The sequence below is a fragment of the Pagrus pagrus genome (genome assembly GCF_965226575.1).
Source record: "Pagrus pagrus genome assembly, chromosome: 10".
Lineage (NCBI taxonomy): Eukaryota > Metazoa > Chordata > Actinopteri > Spariformes > Sparidae > Pagrus > Pagrus pagrus.
This window is the reverse complement of record NC_140194.1, coordinates 14,750,352-14,771,927: the sequence shown is the minus strand read 5'-3', so window position 1 is coordinate 14,771,927 and position 21,576 is coordinate 14,750,352. Positions and strand designations below refer to the sequence as shown.

At 41.1% G+C, this 21,576-nt stretch overlaps 1 protein-coding gene across 7 annotated transcripts in view; it reads left to right on the top strand.

Moving 5' to 3' along the window:
- Positions 1-20,839, top strand: part of LOC311264409 (CUGBP Elav-like family member 2) — a 32,376-nt gene extending 11,537 nt beyond the window's left edge. For 4 of the 7 annotated variants that reach the window (XM_084365250.1, XM_084365254.1, XM_084365255.1 and 1 more), the window contains exons 2-14: positions 1,627-1,823; positions 4,852-4,934; positions 6,640-6,688; positions 7,215-7,349; positions 8,248-8,327; positions 9,525-9,686; positions 11,995-12,058; positions 12,778-12,915; positions 13,571-13,693; positions 14,595-14,771; positions 14,997-15,143; positions 16,120-16,300; positions 17,229-20,839. In XM_084365250.1, coding sequence (XP_084221376.1) covers positions 1,627-1,823; positions 4,852-4,934; positions 6,640-6,688; positions 7,215-7,349; positions 8,248-8,327; positions 9,525-9,686; positions 11,995-12,058; positions 12,778-12,915; positions 13,571-13,693; positions 14,595-14,771; positions 14,997-15,143; positions 16,120-16,247 — 1,483 coding nt within the window. In that variant the 3' untranslated portion in view covers positions 16,248-16,300; positions 17,229-20,839. Of the gene's footprint in view, positions 1-1,626; positions 1,824-4,851; positions 4,935-6,639; positions 6,689-7,214; positions 7,350-8,247; positions 8,328-9,524; positions 9,687-11,994; positions 12,059-12,777; positions 12,916-13,570; positions 13,694-14,594; positions 14,772-14,996; positions 15,144-16,119 lie in introns of all 7 variants that reach the window. The other 3 variants (XM_084365252.1, XM_084365256.1, XM_084365251.1) reach the window with 2 other exon arrangements.
- Positions 20,840-21,576: the final 737 nt, after the last annotated feature.

Below are 21,576 nucleotides of genomic sequence, written 5' to 3'. Positions count from 1 at the left end.
TTGGCCCTGTTTGATCCTCTGTGGTATAACATTGGGTATTGGGAGTGATGTTTTATGCTCAACATGATTTCTCTGCCTCGACACCCGTGGATGGTCATAGCTTCGGCCTCATTCCTGGTTTCCACTGCCTCTACGCCTGTCAGGATCTGTTTGTGTGCTTGATTTTGTGTGTGAGTGAGACAAGGGTGCTGTAGTAGTAGGTACACTGGTGGGTATTGATTCTCTGTCCTCAAGGCTTGCCTGAAAGCAAAATGGCACGATTTAGTATTTCCCTCATCTCCATTATTGCACTACTACACCAGCCACCCAGACTGTTGCCTGATATGTTGTTGAGTCCATTATTGTAAACAATATATTGTTTGAACATCTACTTATGTGTACACATGTTTAATAGGCACACTTCAAATGATTTAATGCTCTATAAACCACTTGGCTTCTTGTTTGATATCTCGAAATGTTGAAACTATCAAAGCACATTGGTTTTTCATAACTTATCTTAAAACACTAAGTCTAGCCTACCTCATAAATCATAATTTAACCTTATTTCACCTTGTTTTGGTTGTTTCTCATTAGAATTGTCAGATAATTGCACCAGTTGTTGGGAAGTATTTGGGTTTTTAAAAAGGTTATTGGGGAATTTATCTGTCTTTCTGCAGATAGTAAAATATCACTATAATGTATCACTGGCCAAACAATCACAATTGGTTTAACATGGCTATGAAACAGCCTCCCAAAAATATGTTTTGTTGCGCTGATTTCGTTGTTTTTGGAGACAAATGCGTCACAAATCTTTCCGATAATAATTTTAAAACACAAGTCCGTGTGGCAGAAACATTATACTTTGTTAAAATGGATTGATGATTAACAACATGTGTCGACAAATGGTTGTGTAAACAGCCATCAGCAACAAAACACTGGGTAATTTAATTCTTACATGTGAAGTGTTGTGATGAATAAGCATAATTTTACAAAGGTAATTGTTAAAATAAGGCAGATAAAATGAAATTACTGGGACAAAACCTGAACAGCATATGTGTGTCTCTTTCCCTAAAATGCTTCTGTTCTGCCTGATGTTTTTACTCTCTGGAGTACGACAGGTTATGCTTGTTTTTCTGACCTCTTAATTAGCAAATCCTGTAACGCACTTTGGCGTTTTGACCCTCTGACAGACCTACCACTTGGCACTACATTTATCAGATCCGCTGGAACGAGTCGCAGCAGCAGTATTGAGACCTTTACTATTGAAAATGGATGAAATGGAACAGTATCCTGTCAAAGCAGACTATTGTCCCTTGAAGTTAAAACTTTTTGTCTTTCACTGATTTTATTGACTGCTTTTTAGTCTCATGCCACATATTTTAAAACTTTATACTTGCATGTCATCATCATATCTACATTAATAACATTTCTTTCTCAAATACCAAGGTCCCAACCTCCAGTTTAGATATTGTGCGAAAGCTTCAGACCAAAGATATTTTCACGTTGTTTTTGATATGAAGAAGTTGCATCATCCTGTAATCTTAATTGCGTAATTGATGCATTTTGATCCTTCAACAGTGAACTTTATGTATATATGAGCACCGATTCTAACTTAAAAAAATATATATATTTTTTTGTTTCTCTTAGCAACGGCAACGGCAGCAAGATGAACGGGTCGCTGGAGCACTTGGACCAGCCAGACCCAGACTCTATCAAGATGTTTGTGGGACAGATCCCGCGCTCCTGGTCAGAAACGGAACTAAAAGAGCTTTTTGAGCCCTTTGGAGCTGTGCACCAGATCAACATCCTCCGTGATCGCACCCAGAATCCCCCTCAGAGCAAAGGTAAAGTCAACACATTGTTGAAAGACGTTGGTGAATACTATGTACCAGATTTTTTAAATGTTGCGTTGAGTGCATTGCTGATTAATCATTCTGGGGACTCGTAACTTGGCATCTTTGTGTCATTTTTATTACCGTCTGATTGAGTAAATGCTCTTCTGTTTCATTCAAAACATACATTTTTAACTAAATGGTGAAATAATTATCTATAGCCATGATTAATTTGCACATCAAAGTATTTCTTGGTTACCTTCCTGAGGACAGAAGTACAGAGAAACTTGGACCATTATTTGGCCACTGTTGTCCTCCATTTCCCTTGCTTTTAGTGGTCACAATACACAAAACCCTGTTATTGCCACATCATCTACCATCACATTTCAGCACAGTCCCCTGAGGCAATGCACAGCATTGCTTGTCTACACACGCAATGCAGCTGTGTTTGCGCCTACAGATGAGATGATTCAATACTCTTTTGTTTCGGGGTTAAAAAATAACACCTTTTCCATAACCCTGCTTTATGGGATTTTTTTTGTTACTTTGCCATGCTGGTCTGAAAGAGGCGTTTTATAAAGGAAGTGTTACTCAACTGCAATTTTCCATTAAGACATCTATCGATGCGCTCACCTTAGAAATGGTGCTCGAGCTGAGCGATTCAGTTTATGTTGCAATTAGAGGAGACGGTGAAGTGGAAGCCCGCTGTCTGCAAAGAGCTGCAAAGTGCCACTGGAAATGCTCACTCTCCCGTATCTAACTGCAGGTGAATAAAGTAAACGACAGTTTCCCTGATGTAACTGTCCTGGGTTTACCACACCACCCAAATTTCAATTCCCTTGATGGTTGGATGACTCACTATGGTTAAAGGCACTAATCCACTCTCGGGTTTTACTGTGGTGGGACTCTGTTTGATGCTGGACTTTAAATGGAGCCTGTTTTGTGCTACCAGTGGTTTCCCGGCCACACTAAGCTGGACCAAGCTGTCCAGAGCCGTTTGCCTTTTATTAAAGGTCTCTAGCCAACCGTCACCTGTAGTTTCTGAGGTGTGTCCAGAACCACTGGCATTATTTAGCCCTTATAAGCTGCTGTTTTGCTGATTGAGTCTGTAAAATCGTTGAGGGAGGCAAGCTGAGAGAGTGTTGCCTCACTGGCTGTTCAGTCCAGTGAGTCTGTGATTTTTACCCTTTTAGCGCTTACCTTTTGTCCCATCCTCTCTTCTTTTACAAGACGTGCTGACAACAATGCTGCTACTTGGAGACAAACCTCTTGCCTTTATGGTGTTTATCATGTCTAGCATCCATTTGAACATCAGTTTTGCAGCATTAAATTACAAAGAACTACATGATGACTGTTGTTTTGTGTAAAAAAATTGGCTAAAATAAATTGATTGCCTAACTCGGTAGCTGAATAATTCATGGAATGTGTAAAAAGGAACCCGTAGTTCCTGTTTTTGATCTTGAGTTTAGTTCGAGGGACTCCTCGCCTCACTGTGACTGTTTGGTCAAATAGAGCCTTCAGTGTGTCAGGGCCCTGAAGGCAACACACCCTGTCACCAGAACAGCACTTGATTCACATGATCTTTTTACCAAGATGTACACACATCTATCGTCACCAAATAATCCTGAGTGTGTTCAAAGAAATGCCAGAAAATCTCCAGGGTGCTTATTATGCCGAGCGTATATAAATATACAGCCAACACTGTGCTGCTCATTGGGAGGCTGAGGAGTTCAAAGCCCCCTTTTTTAGCAGATCCCTCCCCTGGTCTATGCGGAGTGTCAGCTGTGATGGCCTATTGACATGTTAATGCAATGTTAATGTATTCTAATAGATAATCTGGCCTGATCACAGCAGTCTTTGGCTCACCCTGCCTGTGTGAGGTGAATATATCGCAGCAGCACTCCACACGACCATCAATTTCACTGCCGTCCTCCCTTCTCAGTAGTCCTTTTTCTACTGGGAGAAGTGGGTGCAGTTTTATCAAAGCAGGATGCTATCTTACTTGTGTTTATTTGCATGGCAGATAATACACACTCCACCCCTCTGCATGTGTCATCAATCTTGCTTTTGTTTGATTTGTTTGGCGAAATTGCTGTAATCCCACTTCCATTTTGGTTGTTTACTTTGCCACAGATGTATTGAGGAGCCATCAGATTTGTGGTGTTTTTTAGGTCGCGTCTACTGCAGGTCATGAAAAAATCATCTGATAACTATCACGCCTCTCTGGATGGTTTATTTAGCTCCAGTAAATCGGAGGCAGGGCTAAGCAGCAGAGAAAGAGAGAGCTCAGCTGGTTGTGAGAGAGAAGAGAGCAGCTCGATGCATATTAGAGTTCAACAGCCCTCCCCGCGGCCTGGGAGCTCCAGTAACAGCATAATACACACTATGTAGGTCAGAGACGCTGCAGTGCTCCACTTCCCCAGCCCAGTGAAACTGACAGGCTGGAACGCCACTGGCGGTCTGCTGGGACGGAAGGATGAGAGGTTTTTTTTTTTTTTTCCTCCCCCGCTCTTCTTTTCTTCATCCCCCTCCCCCACCACCTCTTCCTCGCTCACACTACTGCTCCCTCTTGTCTCTTTGTGCTGTTTTCATGCCTCCTGTATGTGTGTTTCTATGTGATTGGATTCTTATGTAATGCGGCATCACTCTCTCTGATGTGTTGATGTGTTGGTACTTTGCCCTGGCTTGTCCGGGCTGTGTTGACCCACGGACGTTGCATCAGTGCCTCCTGACAGCCATCCAACCCTGTGGTCATCTCTATGGCCATGTCGCCCAACAGCCCTCAACTATCTCATTACTCCAGTGTCCTCGCTGCAAGCTCCTACATGAGCTGTGTGCAACATCTAATAGTCAGAGCTAAGAATATCCTGTCACATGTTTCTAACATGTGATATGTGGAGAACCTACTGTGATCCATTTAGTTTTTTTCCTGCTCTGCAGCAGTCATGGTTTTGCATTTACGGTCTGTATGTGCTGCGTTTTTAATACTGTTTTTGTCTCCTTCCCCCTACCCATTGTTTGTCCCGGTTTCTCTCTGCAGGATGCTGTTTTGTAACTTTTTATACAAGAAAAGCTGCACTGGAGGCCCAGAATGCACTGCACAACATAAAGACCTTAAGTGGGGTGAGTAAGCACAGTATGGGCTGCTTTTAGCTGCTTGAGCCCCTCTACATCCTCGGTGCAGGCTGTGAGATGTGTGCTGGCCGATAATGAGCTCTCGGCTCACTGAACGCCTGTCTGGCCTGAGAAATATCTCAGCCCCCTCTATGCACTTACACCACACCGAGGACTGCCCTGAACCTCGACACACTGAATTGATAACCCAGCTGACCTGACACACATATATACACACACACATGCAGGTATCAGGTAAAGTGTGCTTGACCAGGCAGCAGGTTATTCACTGAGGCACAGGACCTGATCGCCACAAAGTGGAACAAATTATTAATGCTTGTCTTCATGAATCATTGATGCACATCTACATTTTTATTTCCCAAAGTTTGAGGTATAAAAGGAGCTGAGTTGAAATCTTTTTGAACAATGCAGCCTCCTCGGAGTGAGTGTGGTCTCTTAATTCCTTACCTGATTTATCTAGAGAGATTAAAGCCCAGTCAACTGGAATAAGTGCTATTGCTTGTTAAACCTCTATAAATCTGCCCTGCCCATACACCGTTCTAAATGACTCTCCTTCCAATCAATTAAATCTATACCAAACAACTCCAGTCGTCGATTAAGTCAATAGCCCAGTCTATTGGAAAAGGAGCCTCTGTCAGTGAGGTTACAGGTAAATATTGAACCGGGTTGATAAATGAGTGTAGCAGGCAGAGTATACGGGTCTAGCTCTTCACCGGAGGACTATCAATCAGCCAGACATTTCAAATAAAGTGTGGTCTAACAGCTCAGCTCTCGAATCCCAATACGCAGTCATACTGTTACTGGCATCGACTGCAAGCCACTGAGTTTGGTTTGCGTGTCAGTGGAAAAGCTTGTTTCCCTGTTCCTGCTTTCTCTCCCTTCTGTGCCTCGCTCTCCTCGGTCAGTGACGCTAGCCAGTACCCATACTGAGCAGGCCATCTGTCCGTTTCTCTTTAGTGCTTGTCAAAAACAAACCCACCGTTTTTCATAAGTACAACCTGCTCAGGCATCTCACGGCTACATTTATTCCCTCTTTTGGCGTCACATGGCAGGTGAATGTGCTAAAAATATATTGCTTGAAGTTCTGTGAGTCGCCTTGGACAAAAGTGCTCATTAGATGGCATGAAATGACAGATCCTGAGGTAGTTGTTCTGCATCCATTTTCTCACATACACAGCTTGAGAAAGAGCGTCATGTTCAGAGATGTTGGGCTGACTCATATCAGATTTTTCACGGCTCTGATTTGCCACACCTTGTTCAGTTTGTGTGTGATTTAATGATGTATAGCGGGTTAAAGAAACTCACTGTACATTTGAAAGCAATACAGAATTGGCTTGCTTGTCAACCATCTCTGTAAAATTGTTCTAAAGAAGATAAGGGGTGTTGACAGGAAGAATCGATAAGTTCAATCACAAGTCTACATTAGAGGGAGAAGTGAAATTGGATACTGGAGAATTTGATCCCCACCGTCAACTCAGACACTTCCTCCTGAATCTGGCAGTGGTGAGGGATGAAGGTTTCAGAGTGAGAGAACAAAACAAGAGGCAGAGAGAAATGCTCAAAGATGGGAGTGAGGGGGCTGTGAGTGTGAAGATATGAGACCCCTGTGATGAGAGATTATGAGGCCATGCACCTGCATAGTTTATAACGGTGACAGGTGCAGTGTTAACCATTTATCTCCCCTTTATTTCAGATGCATCATCCTATCCAGATGAAACCCGCTGACAGTGAGAAAACAAGTGGTAAGTGGATTCATGTGAGATGCAGGGTGACGGCAGCCAAAGGATGGGAGGGAAAAATCTTCAAGCCAAAACAAATGGGATGTGAGATTTTAAGAGGGTGGGGGCTGGATTTTGTCTCTATTTAATGCTAAAATATGAAGGCCTGAGAAAGGACTTAGTTCAGGGAATGTGCAGCAGTACACAATTTCTATATAGTGTCAGGGGTTAGGAGGATTAAGGGCTTTAAAAGGCACCAAGGGGAGAAGAGAAGAGCCAGGTACAGGGTATGTGGAGGAGACCACAAATGGATGATAGTCATCTGTCTAGAGAAGTAGACACCGAGGGAAACAAAGCTGCAAGTTGCAGAGATTTGTACCAAGAGGCTGGCACCTTGAGTGAGAGGCAGAAAATGTGGCAGCATGACAAGGAGAGAGCTCGAACAAGAAAAAGCGAGGTGCATGATTTAACGCCTGATGTAACAGCCGCTTTCATAGCTCCATAATTGTTTGGGTTTAACTGAATAGCTGTTCTTTTCATCCTCCTGCAGCGGTAGAAGACAGAAAGCTCTTCATCGGAATGGTTTCAAAGAAATACGGCGAGAACGAGATCAGAATGATGTTCTCGTCTTTCGGGCAGATCGAAGAGTGCCGAATTCTCCGGGGACCAGATGGTCAGAGCAGAGGTAGGTGTTCTTTCAGCACAGGCACAGTGTTCTCAGCCTCACAGCCAGCACCAAGTATTTATACAGGCCCCTCCCTACCAACCCCCTCCACCCCCAAATGAAGTGCTATTCACCTCCAGTGGCACCCATTCCATCCCCATAGTCTTATCCTCTCGTCACTGTTACACTCAGCCTCCACATCTCACAGTGAAGGGCCACCGCGCTCACTGTCCGGCACAATGGCCCGTCGCCTTGGCAACCGCTGGCTGCTGGTGTTCGTGGGCTCAGCTGGCAGGCGGCTCGGCTCAGCTCAGCTCCTCCTTCACCGCCTCCTTCATCACACTCTACAAAGGCTGGAATTAGCCTGTCGTTGCATCTCCTACGTAGCTCTCTACTGCATAAAGCCTCAGATAGCAGGCAGCACGAGGCTCTCGTGTTGATGTATACGATTAAACCTCTTAGCAGAGATGGTTGGCCATGAATTTCTGCTCTTTTTTTCCAGTAAATATGCGCAGTGTAACCGCAATTTGAAATGGACCGTAATACCCTTTGATCTTTGCAGATCTCACTTATTTTAGCAAATCAAAGCCTTTCAGTGTCTATTTCTGTGTGCATTTTCTGTGTATATAATCACGTTGACTGTTTTCACCATGACACCACATAGTCGAGCCTCTTTGGGTGGCAATTTAATCCGTCGATCACTGTGCTCATGTGACACGTGTTACTGTTCTCCTTGTTGTGTTCTTTCTCCGTGTGCTAACCAGTGAGGGTGGTTCTGTGTGCTTGGGAGTTGCCATTCTTTGTACTGTAATGTGTTTTTTTGGGGTTCATAACGAGTTGTCCAAACCTTTTGTCTTGTTTTGTTTCTTCTTGTCCCTCCCTCCCTCTCCCCCCCTTTCCTATTGTTCCCCCCCTACAGGCTGTGCGTTTGTCACATTTGCTACCAGGGCAATGGCACAGAATGCAATCAAAACCATGCATCACTCTCAGACTATGGAGGTACTGTACCCCTTAGCACCTATTTCTCATTTTCCCCCCTTCCCCCCCATACATTCTGCTGCCCCCTTGTGTTGGAAATATGAACAACCTGTCCAAGCAGATGGCGTCCATTCATCACAGAGCATGAGTCATTTCCAAAACCACTCTTGCCAATTACAAAATTATATTGTCGTCTGCAAAATAATTGAATACAACACGAAACATTGCCTCTCACATAGCTGCTGAATACGGAGCGAACAGGACACAACGAGCATTGCTGTCATCTCTCATTTTGGGCTGAACTAAATGCATCTCATTTATTGATTCTGCTAATATTCTAGAGCATAGCCATCACAGTCAGCTATAATCAATCTAAATTTTGGACCACAGGGAAAAGAGCCCACACCATCAAATATAGGTTAACAAAGAATTAACCCTGCCTGGAGCAGCCACCCTATTAGATTTCTTCAAAAAACTGGGTCCATGTCATCGTGTAGCCAATGGTGTCTTAGTGGAAGTGGAGCAGCAGTAATTTGACAGCTAGCAGGTCAGATGCTCCCCAGTGAAGCATCAGACCAAGTCTAATTAGGAGCCCAACCAAACATAACACTCCTCCTACCAGATTAAACGCAGGTCCCAGTGGTGGTGCCACCTATTTCCCCCCATATCATAACCTCCCCAATTCTCAGCTGGTATGGGAGATGCTGCTGGTTCAGAAGCCATTTTCCCTGTCCAGCCTGGTCCCTGTCTGGCTCTCAACTCTCAAAATACTTTTGCATCGCATGCCTCGTGTCCATGCGTCTTTCTGAACAGTATGTGACTGTCTGTTTGTGAGATTGTGTGTATTGTAATGCATTTCTTTATCTCCATATCCTCATTTAATGTCATGTTTTAAGTGTTGTCTCCATCTCTTGTCTGCTTGTCTGTGGACTCAGTTCAGCTCTGAAGAGCGCTTAAAAGGTTCACTGTCTGCAGCATTATCCTGTGCCCCTTATTTTGGAATGTGGCCTGGCTCAGCTATGCATGGCAGATGTCTTCTGTGTGTTAGCTTTGATATGAATGCAACAGGCATAAAAATTGTCTTGAGGCGTAGATGATGCCCCCGTTTTGGAAGATTATTCCTTGCAATGACTGTGTCCTTGCATTGGTAAATGAACTCTGAATTCTTCAGTGTGCTTCTGGATGGGTCTAACGTCTCTGACCTCTTCACTGCTTCAGGGCTGTTCCTCACCTTTGGTGGTGAAGTTTGCAGACACACAGAGAGATAAGGAGCAGCGGCGCCTGCAGCAGCAGCTAGTACAGCAGATTCAGCAGCTCAACAGCGCCTCCACCTGGGGAAACCTTGCCGGCCTGGGGACCCTCACACCGCAGTACCTGGCCGTAAGTGTTGCTCAAACATGCTGCCCCGCTGAGCCGCACAATAACCCATGTTTCATCATATGGCATCGTTTTAGTTTCTTCAAAGTGTGTTAACAGTTTAGCCTTTTGTTGACTGTATGGGGCGCTTGACAGGACTCCCAGACACATAAAGGAATACATACTGTGTAAGGCAATACATTAGACATTTAAGATTTAAGGTGTTTGTCAATACGGTTGTACAAGTACAGTTGTGTGATATTCTTTGGCTGAGAGCCTCTACTACAGAAATGGTAAATTGAGTAAACTTAATGTAAAAAGGAATAACAATATAATGGCAGTAAAAGTAAGCAATAAGGTATAAAGCAATAAAATGTATAAAAAGGAATAGGCATGGAACAGCAGGAATATGGTACATATAAATACATATAAAGTATGACGGCAACAAACATAGAGGGCAAGATATTGTCCAAAAGCAATAAATATAAACAGAATATATATAGCAATTAAACTATATATCATCAAAAATGTATAAAAGGGGGTGTGAAGCTGTATAAGGTGTACTGGTTGAAGGTACAGCAGTGCATATTATACATTAATTTGTCTGAAATTGCACTTTTCATTTGAATGTAAGATTGAAGAAATGCAGTGATTGTGTGGTGTTTAGGTTCATGTGCGAACAGACCACAGTACGAATGGAAAGCCTCACAAAGGCAGGATTTTTCACCGTGATATGTTGAATTGAATTCTGTTATTAAACTGTGACTGTGTCTGTTCAGGATGGAAATGCAGCAGCCATTTTGTCAGCAACACAGACAGCCTCATAAGCCTCATACCTTTGGAAAAATGTTAAGTTGTTATCAAAATATCAAGAAGATTACCTTATCATAGGATTAATGCATTTAAACAGTGTGATGTGCAGAATGCACATAAATGGAAGTTTTTATGCTGCACATTATTCAGACCTGAAATATAAACTGATTCTCCTCGGCTCAGAATAGGAATATCTTGTCTCCCTCAGTTTGTTTTCTTCCTCAAGGACACTAGCATGTGACTTCCATGTGGCCTGTTCGATTCAGAGCCAATGGGCATGTGACATGGATATAACCTGAACAGCTGAGCTGTTTGTGTTTCTGGGAGGAAAACTAGAGATATTGAGACTATTGCATGCACTTTAAGTACTGACTGAGCTGCAATTTTATCAATCCAAATATTTCACATACAATTTGAATCAAGGAAGTAGAGGGATTTGGTAGCAAAAGCAATCATGACATCTATCATTTGGTAATGTATTCCTAAAATTCAGAGTTTCTGCATTGTTGGTGCAACTCAGACCCCATTTTTCACTAATTCAATAGCAATCCAATCTCAAAAAAGCTACATGTAAATGAAAAGGATGGAAAATGGATTTTTCAAATCACTTCCTGAAGAAGTTTGAGACGCATTCTAGCCAGATGTTGTTGAATAGGTGTTAATGTATTTTTCTCTCAAGACACATTCATAATCTAGACTTTATTCGTCCTTTGTTTCTATGTCAGTTACCTGTCTGGAAATGGCCATTCAATGTCTGATTTTCTTAATGCATCCATTTTCTGTCTCCCATTTCCTTTGATAATGTCAAATAAAATTACACTGAAATAAGCTGTTCTCAAAAAAGTAAAGCCGGTGAAGTCTACACATAAGAGGCGTTATAAAGCGCAGTGACTGCAGTGTCTGTCGAATCCCTGATCAGTTCAGCAACTGAATAATCTGTGGCAGTGAGACAGCATTGACTTGTATGCAGGAGGACGTGGCCATGAAGACGACAAAATGTTATCCCGCTTGTGCTTCATAAACATTATTCATGTCTTTGTTTTATGGATAGCTGTCAGCCAATGAGAGCCAACCTGTTATTGATAAATTCACAGCCAAAAATGACAGAACAAGAGTTACTTCTTCACTTCAACAGAAGCTAAATTCCTCCTGTAGCTTTTAGCCTGGGAAAACAAAGACGGATTGTGAGCAGGCCCATGTGCACCTTTGTTGGACAGATCACAAGTGTGAAGTGTAAATGAAAGTATTTAATGCGGATACAGGGATGGCAAGTGTAAATGAGGCCTAAATCACTAATGATGCTGTCTCTGAATAAAGAGAACGAAGCATCACATATTAAAAGATGAGTGTTTAAAACCCAAGATCATAGCGGCTCATTCTGTCCTCACATTTACAGTATAATGGCAACACTGAATTGAACATTGTTCTTAAATTGCAACAAGCAATTGTGATTAAATTGTTTATCATTGAAGACTTAATTGTTTGTCTCATATTTGATTCTTTTTCTTTGTCCCAACAGTTGCTCCAGCAGGCCACCTCTACCAGTAACCAAGGCAGTTTCAATAGTATTCAGAGGCTAGGAGGTAAGTTCACCCTTTTCAGATGTGGAGACATTCTTGAGTGATCCTCTATAATTGAACAAGCCGACACTTTTCATGTCACGAACCTTGTGACTCAGTGCTCTACGCCCACATGGCTTTAACTGCAGTAAATCACATTGTTCTTTCAGATCAGTGGCACATAAATAATCAGCACTGCTATTCTAGGCCTGTGCAGGCTGCTTAAAGACGAGCACACGAAGCATATAACCATGACTTGTTCAAATTAAAAAGTAATAGACCTGTGAGAAAACAATACATCTATCTGAAGCAAGAAACAATACACACCATGATTATAGTTGGGCTGGTTATGTACATTTCAAAGTATAACTTTAGTTCTAATACTGAAACCAGTGTGTAAACGTATATTGTTTTAAGAAATACCCATGCAGGTGACGATGGGGCCTAAAACAACCCTAGAACTAGTGTGAGACTACAAAAAACCACAATACCTTTCTTTCTTTTTCCTTTTTTTTTTTTTTTGTAAAATAAAGCCTAAATTACCAAATGAAATGACTAGAATGTGATTGGATAAACAAAACAATTAAGACAAATAGGAATGAAGATAAAAAACTTTCCTGTAAAGATATAGTCTGTATGCTTGCATTCTGGAAAGTTTGTTTCCTCTGAGGCTTTCTTTCTGCGAGAGGTTGAGCATGAATTTGGCGGTTTTTGATAATCACCTCTGTTTCTTGTACTCACAGCAGGTGTGAACCCCCTTCAGCTGCAGAACTTGGCTACATTAGCTGCTGCTGCGGCCGCAGCCCAGAGTTCTGGCAGCCCGACCTCCACCAGCGCCCTGACTACAAACAGTGGAGCCCTGGGAGCACTGGGTAGTCCAGGTAATTAAACACTAACATGAGCTGAATTTGTAGTATGTGCATGTACTGTACATACAGTATTAAGCACCCAGTGTGAGGCAGACCCTATGGCAGTGTTCATAATCATGTTTAGCTCTGTTAGAGTGTTTGTTTATGGATGTTTGCTGAGTTTTTGACCTTGCTTGGTCATAACTGCTCAGTTCACCTGCATTTATCTTCACATGCAACATTTAAATCTAGATAAATATTCGCCGTCCATTGAGATAAATATGCATGTTCAGTTTCCCCCTTTTGCTGTGATGATACCTACAAACTGCTCTGCAAACCTCCCTCATCTGCCATTTGCCTAACAGCCCTCAGCCATTCCTCATTTATTTTATGGGAGTTAATCACCCACATATAAAATTTTATGAGAGCCCCCATTTCCCTTTAATCTGTGTAAATATACATTGGCTCCATCTGTCTGATTTTAGCATATTGCTGCTGCGATAATGACCTCTTCTCGTTAAGAGGCAGATTTTTAACTGCCCCCTCACTGCTGTGTCATCCTCTCATAACCATAACAATTTGTGGCAAAGATGCAAGCGTTTATAGCGATATGTGGCGTTTTTAACATGGACAGGTCTCCCCTCTGGTAACCCATATGTCCTCTTTTTATTGCATCTTTGAACAACAGGTTCAACAGCGGGGTCTAGCGCGGGTGCTGCCATGAACACCTTGGCATCTCTTGGCACCCTGCAAGGTCTCACTGGGACCTCTATGGGCCTCAACCTCAACGCTCTAACCAGCAGCGTCACTGGTAAGAATGTCTTTTTTAAATAGCTTGATAACAGCTTTAGGAATTGTACATAGTTGCTAACATTTGCACATTATCTTGAATGCCTCATGAAGCATTTTTGACCACTAAAGGATGAAAAAGATCAGGGTTTTGGATTGCTGGAACGGCAAGCTGATGTTTGCTGCTGCGGCGTGTGTCAGTCGGCTTTTCTCTGCTAGCACATAAAACATGCACTCAGTAGCCACTTTATTAGTTACACCCATATCTAATGCAATCAATTACCACAGATCAGCAATAACCTTTACCTTTTACAAGAATAATAATGATCAGGTATTCATTTTTTTTAAGTTTATTATTGAGGATGTAGCTTGCAGTGCTGTTGAACTGAACCACAGTGTACTGAGAGGCATTTCTGACGTTTTGTGTACCTGAACATTAGGGGGTGGGATATTTTAAATTTTGAGTTGAACTGATCTGTGTAGTCTGTCTTATCTTATTCTTGATTCAATTTGATAAACTGTTAATGTATTTGTAAAGTTCTATCTTTATCTGTATTTACTTCAGTAAAGGATTATCTTATTTTATTAGATGTGTGCCGATATTTAACGCAGTTCAATGACACCACCACCAACTACAACCTTGATAATCAACATTTTGTTATATTCCCACCTTGGAACTTGAAAAGTTGGAAAGTTTCGACCAAACCATTTCATTACAAGCTTTGTAGAGGTAGAAAATGTGCTGTACTGGATTACATTAAATTGTATAGGTGTACCTAATAAAATGGCCAGAGTTTAAAACTTGACAAGTGAGATTTTCTGCCCCCTGGTGGACAAAAACACATTTAGCGTCAACCTTCAAAATATATTCCTGCAAGTTGTAAAATGAGCGTGCAGCACATTCACTTGTTTCTACTTTACAGGTATGGGGGCCATGAATGGAGGCCTGGGAGCCTCTATGGCCAACGGATCAGCAGCCAGCTCCATGGACGCTCTGACTCAGGCCTACTCAGGGATGCAGCAGTACACAGCCTCTGCCCTGCCCTCCCTCTACGGCCAGTCTCTCCTGCAGCAGAGCATTGCTGGCAGCCAGAAGGAAGGTGAGTAGTTCCTCAGCCTGCAGCAGCACATCCAGACCTGCCAACATACATTACAGGTTGTACACATAAAATTTCTTCAAGGTTGGCAGGTCTGCACATCTATTTCATCACCATAATTTTTCATCTGTTTTCTAAATAAGATAAGCTTGACAATGAAGTAATTGTTTGCGTATGCAACCTAAACATGGATCTAACTTGAGTTTATGATTTTCTTACCAAATGGAGTAGGGCCAGAGGGCGCCAACCTGTTTATCTACCACCTGCCGCAAGAGTTTGGTGACCAGGATCTTCTGCAGATGTTTATGCCTTTTGGAAATGTGGTCTCTGCCAAAGTCTTCATTGACAAACAGACCAATCTGAGCAAGTGCTTTGGTAAGTGTGTTGGCACCACAGTTTATAACTGATATGCATTGCTAACTTGCTAAGTTATGTTGTGGATATTGCCATTATAAATTACCTAGTAAGACCCTGAACCCCCATTGAAATAAAACTAATTTCGATCTACAGTAAGCAACAGCCATGCACAAGTTTGTTTTCTCAGACTCATAAATTGCAACTAACAATTGGTGCGGAGTGTGAGTTTGTAACATGTAAAAAGATTGGGGTTTTTTGTGCTTTACAGGTGACATATTTCATGCATCTGTTAACTTATTTTTGAAAAACTATTTAGAAAGAAGTGAGACTTTAGGCAGACTAAGGACTTGTCTTGAGTTTAGCACCATGTTCAACCAGTAATGCAACTAAAGATTATTTGGTAATATTTTTTTAAAGTCTACTGGTATTTCATAATAATAATGATACACTTTTTGATTTATTAAATTATATGTTCAACCATTCAATTAAACCATTAGTTGATTTTGCCCCCAATTTTAAGTATGCATTGCAATGGCTTTCCTTTTTCCAGAGAAAATCCAATAATTCTGTCTTCTAGACCACAAAAATCTGAGAAAAATATGTGATTGCCATGTGCCCCTGAAGTACAAGTCAAAGTGACCTTAACTTAAGTCTGAGCAACATCCCCCTATAAACACACATAAAGACAGCAATAATTTTTAAAACATTTTTTTCTATAATCATACCGTTATTAAATGTTTTATCTGCGGCTGCTACAGACAGTCTAATTTCAGATACTACATATTGTCTGTTAGTCAGAATTCATAGAATTGTAGTTGCACAACTGTTGTGTCGAGCTGTAATTTGAAACATCAGACTGTGAGCATTTGAGACTCAGTAGCTGGGTTGAAGGCATTTTATAAACGCATGACGGCGGTGCGTTCAAGTTAAAGGAGGCGTGAAGTTTCTTTTTTCAAATGTTTGTAACACGAGTCCTCCACCTTTTTGTTCATAGGGTTCGTCAGCTATGACAATCCTGTGTCTGCGCAAGCTGCCATCCAGGCCATGAATGGTTTCCAGATCGGAATGAAGAGGCTCAAGGTTCAGCTGAAGCGCTCCAAGAACGACAGCAAACCCTACTGATCCTAGCTCCGGGGCCTTCCCCCCTCCCCAGCTCTAATGCTAGCACTGCTAGGGTAAGTTCACCCTCCAGCCAAGGTCATCACAGCAGAGACTCAGTGGGGCAGGGGGAAGGAGCCCACCACAGGAGGGAGACTCGCTCTATTCCTAAAAAATGGTTGCAATGATCTTTCCACATTTTACTGTATTTCATTCCTGCGGTTTTATCATGTAATTTGAGTCGGGTTAAATATTTTAATGTATATGATTATTTATGACTATCACTGGAGTCAGTGTTCGCTTGAGGTATTTTGTGTCACTGTAATTAGTGGAGAGCATCAGGTGTGTTTCCATGCCATTTCATTGCCTTCAGGTCAAGCTAGACAGGTTGACTAAGGATCAGTTGTGTTGAGGGGCTGAAGCCCGGCCACGTAGACCCCGAGCCCAGAGCTTCAACCTGTGTTTGGCTTTTTACATGTAGTCTGTCTCGTCCGTTTGTCATCCTTCATGTGAAAATCTTTTGCACTCTGAATTCTTCAATCTTTGCTCCCCTCCATCTCACCCTTTTTCTGTCTCCCACACCCTCTCTCTGTCATTATCTAAGCCATGTCGAGCTAGGCTACCTCTCTCTTTTCTCTATTAACAACCTCTTCCAATCATTCCATCCATCCTCCAAGTCTCCCACAAGGGACTGGCTCTAGATGGATCTCTTTGGGTGCCAAGTATACAGTTTGTGCATGTTGGAGTCTCTGCCATATGTCCTGGTGGTGTCACTTCCTTAAATCTCTGTATTGTTTTTGTGTGTCGGGAGAAAGCGGGGGGGAAATGTTTACCACTGTCCTTATTGTATGTGGTGATTGGCATTGTTTTTGTTGTTTTTTGTGCCTCATGGCTAAACGATTCTTGTGCTGTGCCCCTAACTTTCTCTTCTCTCCTCTTTGTCTTCTCTCTCTCTCTCTCTCTCTCTCCCTCTCTCTTCCTTTCGTGTTTTTGTTCCTTTTTTAGAACAAATCTCCATGCCTGTTTGCTCATCATTAGCCTAGCATGTCTTCATGATGTTGAAAGCCAAGCCAAACTCCTGGCCTCATCATCCCACCATTGTCTGTGATGTCTCTCTAAGCTCGCCTGACCAATACCTGGCCACCCACTGACCCTTGACCTTAGCTCAACCTGATTTTTCTGCATGTATATTCATATTTTTTTTTCTTTTGGTTCTGTATAGAAATGTGACAGGTGGGAGAGAGGTCAAGCAAATCAATGTGAAAACGTACCTGCGTTGAATTCATTTAAGAGACCTTTTTTGTTGCGAATGTTTTAAAAACCTGTGGGATTTCTTATTTTTAATTTAGCTTTGTTTATTTTTTATGTTGCTTTCTTTTTACCTCTCTCAGTAAAGTTCACTTGAAAGTTGAATACAGGGATTGGCACACATCTGTGCTATTTGGTGCCATTAGCAATATGTTGGCTTCTTAAGAAAAAAAAAAAAAAACATGCTACAGACCACTTTCCAACACTTTTGAAAGTCTGATCAGTAAAACCCCTCTCAGTGCTCTCTAATGATCTCTACATTTTGTGGGCAGTGTGAAGATTTACACCAAGGCTATTTAAAACTATATTTTCTTTTCATTTAGAAAAAAATACCCTGTGTATTTACCTTTTTTTGAACTATTGATGGCACAATAAAAGGTACATTTGCTCTGTTTAGAGAAATGACTACCTACATGAGTCAACTTTTTTAGAACTGATTCACAAATAGACAATCTGTGGTTTAAATGCACACTTAGATTACCTATATTTTATACCATTGAATCTATAGAAGTTTAACTAACAGAACCCAGGCAAAACTTTGGGTTTTTTGTAGATTATGTTGTAATGTCATCTGTGTCGGGGGGGTCTTCAGTGTATTGCATTTTTAAAGAGGACTAAAAATCAGTTTGATCAGCGAGGGTCGTTTCTAGTAAATTAAAAACACACTTTAAGTCAAAGAATTCCTCTACATTGTAATTTCTGGGAAAAAAATACTTTTTTTTTTTAAAGGGTCACAGTATGTAGACGTAATTTTTTTTTTCTGCGTTTAAGAGAAGATTTAGTGTTCAACTTCCACGGTACGTCTTGTTGACTTTCTGTGAATTTCTCATTAATAATTTCATTAATGGATGTTTCACTTTGGTTTAGTTTGGATGCCTCATGTTGAAAGATGATTATTTACAATGTCTGTTAATCATACAGATGCCAGACAATGTCTTTATTGTTTTTTTTTTGTTGTTAAAGTGCCCATGTGTCAAACTCAGTGTTTTTTGAATTCACACAACATACTTTTCCTGTAATATTACCTTGTTTTCTTTACACACACACACACACACACACATGCACACACTGCGAAACACAAAACACACTTTTCTGTGGTTGCAAACGTGGGAGCCCCTGAAGAAGAGATCACTCGGACACAACACACGACCTGTGGGTCTCTGCACATTTTATAAACACACTTGCTTTTTTAATTTTTCGCTCATTGTTCTTTTAAGTGACTTCCAGTATCATGTTTCAGTCGTACACGATGCACCGCACATTAATACTACTAAATCCACCACTGTAGTGTTGGTTTACAAATACATTCCATTTTTTCAGCACAAGGTTTACACTTTTTTTTACCGGGGTGGTATTTTATCTGTTGTACTACGAAATAACAACCACTTCACCCCCAAAGAAGGGTTCCCTAAAAACTGCGTACCTGATGGCGCTAAAGAGTTGTCAACTCAGGGGCTTTTTTGTGTGTGAAACTAGACGCTCACACAGGATTATGACACAAAATGCACAATTATGACCATTTGACCTTTTTAAGTTTGGATTTTTTTTTCGTTTTCTTTTTTCTCAAAATACATAAATATTCCAAAAAAAATAAAAAGGTACCAAATTTGAAACAGTGCTCGAGGAAAAGTGTTGTAGTTTTGTAAGGAAACGTTAAGCACAATTGTGGGAGCTAATCACTTTTGCAGAATGTTGTGTGTGTGATTATAAATCCCGACATTTTCAAGGTACCACTGATTTCACTTTTTAATATGGGCATGTGCTTTTTACAGTGTGTTTTTTCTATCCAAATGCAATACAATATTCAAAGTGCCATATATACGTCTAGAAACTGCCTACACGTCCTTATTAGGCCTTGGTTTAGAGATTGCTGCAGTTAGCCTTTTTTGTCTATTTATGCCAGTGTCATGAAAGCTCTTGTCACCTGCTCATGTCCCCCTTCTCCCCTCCCCCCCCCCCCCCACTCTGTGTGTTGAGTTTATTGGTAAATGTGTATTGTGATGTACTCAATTTGAACAGTTGGTTTAAAATAATTGTAGATAAACAATAAACTTCCCTATACATTTGAAGGTAAAACCCTCTTTCTTAGTGAGTGTGAACACGTGTACTGTAACACTTTGCGATACGAACGATTGGTGGTCAGATGTGTCAGGGAATTTGTTCTGGATTCAATAAAGTCGAGCGAGCTCAAACTCAAGAGAAATAACTTGGGTTTCAATGTTAAGATCTTTAAATGATACAATTGTCAAACACTGAAATGATTGCAGATCTGTGGAGAAAGGCGGCGTATGGTGAAGTGTTACTGTGAATGAATTTTAAAAAAAAGCACAATGTACAGTCCGCAGCGGGCCCAACAGGAACTTGACTCACTTCAGGGGCTTCCATCACAAATCCCGTTCAAGCTCTAACAATCACTTTCTTTGTTCTGTGTTTTCATATTCTGAAGTGCTATTTTTTTGACAGTGTGGTAGCTTTGCATCTCTATAGATATTGTCTTGATCCAAAAGAAAAGAGTAAAAAAAATAATCTTTTCTTTGTTATTTTCTTGTCTGATAATCGGTAGGACTTTGTTCATGTTCCACCAATAATTTAATAGATGTTTTATCTTGTCTTGAGGAAAGCCAAAGTGGGTGCATCTTGATGTGATCTGTATTAAACATACAGTAGTTTTTCTTTCTGTTCAGTCAATATAAATTTTTTGAAACTGGGTGGGATTTGAAAAAGAACAAAAAAAAAAAAAAGACATACACAGGCTTTCCAATTTCTACAACTGGTTGTTCATATGTATTTTGTACCAGTGAAGCTTTTTATATTGGAAATTAAAGAAAAAAAATCTATATTGGAAAAAAAAATTGTCTGCCCTCTCAATGTGGCCTCGCCTTGACAGTGTCTCGAGTTTGGCCTCTTTGGTGGTGTCAAGCAATTTTTTTTTTGTTTTGTTTTTTGTCTCTAAAAGATGCCTGATTTTGATTTTACTACATGTCCCTCACTTCGTTAGTCGGTTTCAGTTTCGGGGGGGTTGGGATCCTCTAAATCGTGGTAAGTTTCATGTTAGTATTTGTGCTGTCCACATAGTTTAATGGTCATCAGGATTTCAACAACTTGTGTGAATAATTGTCTTAGTTGAAGAGTTAACTATCTGTTTAGTTTGAGCCTTGCTTTTTTACCTGTGTAGAGTTTTTCCGTTGTTTTCCCATAGCGGAGTGTGTAGCCGAAAGACTCTGTGTTCTTTTTTGGTCAATGTTTGTTCATGTGTGGTGTGTTTCTTTGCCTCTGTCTCCAAATTAAACCATATCCCCTAATATGGACTGTGTGTCTTTGTGTGTTGTGCTTGTCCAGTGTTGTAAAGACATTTTACAAACCACCCCTCCCTCCCCCAGTGTGTCATGTCTTCGCTAACTTGTTTCACTTCGTCGTGCTTCTCTTTGCTTATTTCTGAGTAACAGATGGAGGGAAAGCAGGTTTATCTAACTGTCGATGTAAGCTCGCAGGTGTCTGGTGGGGTGGTGTGGGGGTTTATGGGGATTATTTTGGGTTTCAATTATAAAATGCCATTATGCAGCTAAATTGGGTCCTTTAATACATCGGTGAAGCTGCTCCCTGTGTGAAAATGAAAATAAATCCTGTCAAATTAATACTTGTAAACACACATTTTACACTGTAGTTGCAGTGAAGCAATTAGTGAACTAGTAGATCAAGAGACGATTAATCACCAACAGTTATAATTTTGGATGCTTTAAGAGTTTAAAATGACGAGTCAGTCATCAGAAATTCATTGGCAATCGTCTTGATAATTGTCTTCAATGAAATGAAATGAAGTATTGTTTGGTGTTTTGCATGTTTTTTGCTTTGGGAAATTTTGAAGAGAATTTATTACAATCTTCAAAATTATAGGCCAAATGCTAAATCAAGAATGGCACTCGGTAGAGCGCATACCTCTGCCAAGGCCCCAACGATGCCCTTTGTCCGCATTCAATTGTACTCTCATAGAAACGCCAGATTTTTTTCATCAAGATTCATGCATAATTCCCTGACAAATTAATGA